Source organism: Culicoides brevitarsis, chromosome 3 (assembly GCF_036172545.1).
Source record: "Culicoides brevitarsis isolate CSIRO-B50_1 chromosome 3, AGI_CSIRO_Cbre_v1, whole genome shotgun sequence".
Classification (NCBI taxonomy): domain Eukaryota; kingdom Metazoa; phylum Arthropoda; class Insecta; order Diptera; family Ceratopogonidae; genus Culicoides; species Culicoides brevitarsis.
Window position 1 is genome coordinate 5,804,052 of NC_087087.1, and position 6,465 is coordinate 5,810,516.

Sequence of the window (6,465 nt, forward strand, 5' to 3'; positions counted from 1 at the left end):
AATTTATTTTTATTTTATTTTATTATTTTAACAAAATTTTTAATTCATTCTGTTCATTCTAATTTTTTTTTAATTTTTTTATTTTTTTATTTTATTTAATTTTTTATTATTTTTTTTATTTAATTTTTTTTTTTTTAATAAAAAATAATTTTTTAAAATTTCCTATAAATCCCCAACCCACGCTAATTCACGTTAATTTTTTATTTGCAAATTACGAAAAAGACTCTTTATGAAAGCACTTGCCAAGAAATGTCTTCCTCGACAAAGTAGCAAAATGGTAAGTATATCGCTTCATTTATAATTCAATCCTTTTGCAATCAGATTATTTCTCGGTTCGTCATTTTAAATTCATAATTATAATTGGCATACATTTTGCAAAACGAAACTTTGGCTTTAATCAACCGTTTAAAAGCTGCTCTTTGAAATCATAAATATGCTAAATTACTTCGCTGTAATTACTTGACATTCGACATTTAATTGAATTTCCGACTTAATCACAGCAATTCGATTGGTTTTCAATGATTTCCACGTCATTCGTTCAAAAGATATAAAAGCTCAAGTTTTGAGGAAATTTTGCATTAGTTTTTTTGAGTTCAGTGAAAAAAGTTCAAAAAGATGAAAAAGTTTACGGCTTTGCATCAATTTTACCGAAAAATTCTTTCGCAATGTGGTTTTGATTGGACTTTTGATTATTTCACGTTGAATTTGCGACGTCAGAAAATCATTTGCGCCATTTTGGTGTTCTTTTTGTATCTCAACACGTTTAATGCAACAATTTTTCTCAGCAGCTTCGAATCTTTTGGAATCTGGGCAGTTTGTGTCATTTTCTTTTGTGCAGGTTCATTCTCCTGCCTTGCAGCTTTGCTTCTTTTCGTTTACGGAAAAGAATGCAAATATTTGCTCGATTGGTGCAGCAACTTGTACATTTCGCCAACGGATGTTCGTCTGATCCGAATCCATGACGATATTTTTCGAAAAGCAGCTCGGGAGACAATCCTTCTTGCCAAAGTCACGTTTTATGGGTTCAAGTTTTTGTTGATTGTGATTTTTTTGCCGCCAATTCCTCTGTACTTTTTCACCGGAACTGTCATGTTGCCCGCAACTTTTTACTTTCCAGGTTTGCCATACACCGAGTTGCCGTATTACTTGCTGAATTATATCTCGCAGTTCTTGGGAGTTTATTGTGCGACAAGTGTGACGCCGATATTGCATTCGATTCTTGTGATGGTTGTGATTCATGCGAAATACCAACTGGATTTGGTAGATGCGACAGTTGAGGTGATAATTAATGATGGCACAATTCCGGGAAAGGAGAAGGATGTCAAAGGGGAGTTGGAGGAGATTATTAAAATGCATACGAATGTTTTGGGGTAAGATTTCTTATTGAAAAATTTGAAAACTTCGGCAAATTTGAAAGAAAAAATTTGCAAATTTTTAAATCGACTTTGACAAATAAAAAAAAAATTAAATTTTAAAAATTAAATTTGAATAAAAAATTTCCAAATTTTTAAAGCGACTTTGGCAAATTTAAAAAATTAACTTTGAAGAATTTGAAAAATAATTTTAGCAAATTTTTGAATTCAACTTTGACAAATTTTAAAAATTAACTTTGAAGAATTTGAAAAATAATTTTAGCAAATTTTTAAATCGACTTTGACAAATTTAAAAAATTAACTTTGAAGAATTTGAAAAGAAAAATTTGCAAATTTTTAAATCAACTTTGACAAATTTTAAAAATTAACTTTGCAGAACTTGATAAAAAAAATTTGAAAATCGACTTTGGCTTATTTAAAAAATTAACTTTGGCAAATCTAAAAAAAAAATAAAAAATTTTTATTCGACTTTGACAAATAAAAAAAATATTAACTTTGAAAAATTTGATAAAAAATTTTCCAAATTTTAAAACGACTTTGGCAAATATAAACAATTAACTTTGACGAATTGAAAAAAAAAATTAGCAAATTTCCAATTCGACTTTGACAAATTCAAAAAAATTAACTTTGGCAAATTTAAAAAAAAATTTGCAAATTTTTGAATCGACTTTGACAAATTTAAAAAATTAACTTTGAAGAATTTGAAAAAAAAAATTGCAAATTTTTAATTCGACTTTGGCAAATTAAAAAAATTAACTTTGAAGAATTTGATAAAAAAATTTTTCAAATTTTTAAATCGACTTTGCCAAATTTTAAAAATTAACTTTGAAGAATTTGGAAAAAAATTAAAGTTTAAAATTTGAAGTTTTGTTCGAAGTTTTAAAATTTGTTAAAATCTCTTAGCTGACAAGTTTAAAATTTTTATTTTCAGAATAATTCGTCTCGCAAGCCGTGTTTTCTCGATGCTACTTTTAGCTTACAACTCCGCCGTGTATTTCATCATCGGCTTTACCTTTGTAGCTACTCAACTCGACAAAAGCTTGATAATATTCTCACCTGTGGCGATAGTTTCCGTTGTTTACTTAGGTCTCATTAGCTATTTCGGTTCAGTTTTATACGAAAGGGTACAAAAAAATCACAAATTCTTTAAATAAATTTTTCTTTAGCTTTTTTTTTCAAACAGTTAACAAGCGTCGGCAACGCCATCTACTGCTCAAATTGGTATCTCTTGCCTGTAAAACATCAAAAGACGCTCAAACTCGTGATTCTACAGTCGCAAAGATCCAAACCGCTAACGGCTGGCGACTTTATTGATTTATCGCTCGTGTCATTCTTGAATGTAAGTTTCTTCTGCCACGTTCATAGTTTTGATGGATTTATGGCTCGTTTCTCGTTTGCAGCTTTTGTCACGATCCTATTCGTTTTGCGCTTTGGCTCAAGTTGTTCTCATAAAGAAGGGATTCTAAGATTCAAAGCAAACAACTCAAACATAGTCGAATGTTAGAAGAAAAAGTCACGAATAAAATATTTTTGCACCTTAAAGACGAGTTTTTAGCTGAAAATGGAAGAATGAACTTATAAATTATTTAAAACCTCCTTTCGCGAGCAAATATTTAAACATTGATGACAAACAAATTAAATATGTGCTGCGAAAGGAGAACCAAAGAAGCGCGTAATGAAATTCGCTCACAGAATTATTATTATTCAAATTTGACTTTTCACATTCATGAGATTGTCTTTTCAAGTTTTCATGCATTTATTAATGATTTTCTTTAAAATTTTAAATGAACTTCCTTAAAATCGTCTCGAAATTTAAAGTTTAATGAAAATCTTAAAAAAACTATATCTAAAAAATATTTTTTAATTTTTTTAAATTTAAATTTTTATTTAATTAATTTTTTTTTTTTTTTAAATTTAAATTAATTTTTTTTTAATTTTTTTTATTTAAATTCAATTTTTATGAAATTAATTATTTTTTTTAATTTTTTTTTTAAATAATTTAAATAAATTTAAAAAAAAAGTAAAAAACAAATTTAATTATTTTTTTTAAAAAAATTTTTAAAAAAATTTTTTTAAATTAAAAAATTTTTTTTCAGGTGTTTATTCCTTTTTACGCTTTTTTTTTTTTTCTTGAAATCTATAATAAAACTTTTTTTAAAAATTTTCATTAAATTTTTTCAAAATTAATTTTTTTAATTTTTTTAAAATTAATTTTTAATTAATTATTTTGTTTTAATTTAATTTTTTGTTTTTTAAATTTAATTTTTCTTATTTAAAATTTTTTTTAAATTCAATTTTTTTCATCTTTTATCGACATGGTTCAAAGGAATTTTTCACAACAGTCTGGTTTATAACTTACGTGAATTCAACGTAACGCCACAAAAGCGGCATGTGTTAAAATATTTTCCAGACTCCGGCGAAAAATTCCTCCTATACCTTCGTATGATGAGAAAATGACAAAATTTTGTACATATTTTTCAAATATCTGAGCAGGTGTATTCCATACGAACATTGTTCTGGTTAATATTGAGGTTGTCACAAAATTCCCGTCTATTGCAATCTCGTTAGAAAAGTTAACTTTAATTTTTTTTTTATAAATTTTCGTAATTGTTTTATTTAATTTAGTGTCGACCATTTTTTTTTTTTTGAAAATCTTCCCAAATTGACACCTTGATAGACAATTTTTTGCGAAATAATATTAAACAAAATTTTGCGGTAAGGTTTTGTCTTTTTGATGAGAAATTCTTGAATATTTTGAATAATAGATGAAGCTGGAGGTGAAGTTTGGGATGAAGAGAGACCGCAACAAAAATGTTTAATCAAAGTCGAGACAAGTTCTGTAGTCTATGACAATATTTGCGTTTTAGCGGTGAAATTTGCTCTTTTGTCACAGTTTATTGAAATTTATTGTCTGATAATTTTTACACCGCATTTCAGAGAAATTATTTATTATGAAAAAGAGGTTCGTTGGAACTTTCGGTTGCTATGAAGGTTCGATGCACTTGAGAAAAAGTTGAGTTTTTATGGATTCGGGTTCAAGCTGGTTTTTTCTTAAAAATTTAAAATAAAAAAAAAAATGAAAATGTTTTTTTTAATTTTTTATAAAAAAAAAATAAAAATATTTTAAATTACAAATTATAATATTTTAAATTATTTTAAAAATATTTTTAATATATTTTTTTTTTTGCTTTTTTTATAATTTTTTTTTTTATTTTAATTAATTTTTTTAAATTTTTTGTTTTAATAATTTTATTTTTATTTTTAATTATTTTTTTTATTTTAATTATTTTTTTACAGTTAATCAATTGATTGAACGAATTTAACTTTTGAACTGAACGAATTTAATTTTTATGTTAAAGGAAAATAACCTCGAAATGCCCTCTAAAATTTGTCAGCTTCAAAACACTTTAGGTTCAGAATTTTTCGAAACATGCGATTTTTTTTAAATCAGCCATAAGCCTTATCGTTAAAGGTAATAAAAAATAAGTTCTTTAAAATTTTCTAAATTTTTTTGAATAAAAAAAACATTAAATGAAAAGGTTTTTGCTTGGTTTGAATTAATTGGAATAGATTTTAGAAAAATTTTTAAGGTTAACTTACTCACCTGAAACGTTCAAATTATCTTCCAATCTTTTAAACAGATTCCCTGAATCCAACAAGAGTAAAATTGTCCTCCATTTGACTGACTCTGCCTTTTGAACCATTTCCCTTCACATGAAATAGCTTCATATTAAATCACATTACCCTTTTACGCCGTCCATTTCTGCAGATGACATGCTCCTTTTCTGCTTTCCATCGTCGTCCCCATCATCATGTGAATTAATGTGCAGTGCATTAACGCACGACCGCCACTTAATAATTAATAACGTGCTGATAAATTTCTAACTGCTATCGCACGCCATCTCCCCTCGTGATTTACTTACTTGTTTCCATCGTCATTAGCATCACTTTGTTATTGATTTCAACTCTCCCGATAAAAATCTGAAAAAGATAAAAAATCATAAAAAAGGTCCTTCTCGACATGAATTTACATAATGTTGTCTCAACTTTGTCTCCTTTTTCGAAAAAAAAAGAATGAAATGGAGACGTCTGCTTTCCGTTTTTTTTTATTATTTATGATATTGATGGAAAGTCGTCGTTGCGTTGTAAGTAATTTGTCATTTAAATGGTTATATAATAGCGGAGAAAACCAAAAAAAAAAAGAGAAAAAAATAAATTTCGCTTCCATCATAATTCAACGTTGATGCTAATGTTTGCGTTGTTTGTCGATGCGACATTTTTCGTTCAAATTCACGCAAATAGTGTATTATTTGAATATTTTTTTATTTATTTCACGGCGCTTTCGGAGGCAATTTTTCATGTGTCCCAACTTTAATAGTTCGAATGAAAAATCGACTTCAATCTCACTGTCAATGTCGTCGTCGAGCAAAGTCGCACGTCTAATGACATGCATGTAATATCTGAGCATTTCTCTCAAGGTTTCGTCGTGGAAAAAAAACGACACAAAATTTCATCAAGAAAAAAAAATCGAGAAATATATACAGTAAGTTTCCTCTTCTAAATGTGATTATAATGACTTTTGTAATATTTTTTTCAGAATCAAATGAGCACATTGAGCAAAAGTGGAGTCAAAGGACGTGATTTGATATTCTTTGACAATCTGGAAAGTTGAAGAGTTGATTAATCGCGTGACATTTGCATTGGTTTGTTGGAGACTTGTCAACGCACTTTGCTCTGTGAGTTGAAAGAAGATTAATTTTACTCTAAATGATTTTTTCTTTTAGTTAAAAAATAAAAAAAAAATTAAAATAAAAATTAAATTAAAATTAAATTAAATTAAATTAAATTAAAAAAATTAATTAAATTCTCAGAAGATTTAAGCTGATTTCTCTGGATTCTAAGATCAAAACATTTTTTGACAATCGTTTGAAATTTTCTAAATAATTTTATTGAAGTTTAAGGGCTTTTAATTTTTTTTTCAAATAACCTTTAATTTTTTTTATTTTATTTATTTTACCCAAAAGAAAAATTTTTGAGTTCAAAATTGAAAATTAAATTAATATCAGTTTAAAGTCAAAAGTAAAATGCGTTG

General features: G+C 26.7%; 1 protein-coding gene across 1 annotated transcript; it reads left to right on the forward strand.

The window, feature by feature from the left end:
* The first annotated feature begins 615 nt into the window (after positions 1-615).
* Positions 616-6,045, forward strand: LOC134833774 (odorant receptor 82a-like). Its single transcript, XM_063848216.1, has 4 exons — positions 616-1,370; positions 2,305-2,497; positions 2,557-2,712; positions 5,971-6,045. The coding sequence occupies exons 1-4, from the start codon at positions 616-618 to the stop codon at positions 6,043-6,045; spliced, it is 1,179 nt and encodes a 392-aa protein (XP_063704286.1).
* The last annotated feature ends 420 nt before the right edge of the window (positions 6,046-6,465 follow it).

Bases quoted from the DNA above. Each gene is read 5' to 3' on its own strand.
- LOC134833774 (XM_063848216.1), top strand. From the start codon at position 616: ATGAAAAAGTTTACGGCTTTGCATCAATTTTACCGAAAAATTCTTTCG. The intron at 1,371-2,304 runs GTAAGATTTCTT...TTTTATTTTCAG, and splicing joins ATGCATACGAATGTTTTGGG to AATAATTCGTCTCGCAAGCC. The intron at 2,713-5,970 runs GTAAGTTTCTTC...TATTTTTTTCAG, and splicing joins CGCTCGTGTCATTCTTGAAT to AATCAAATGAGCACATTGAG.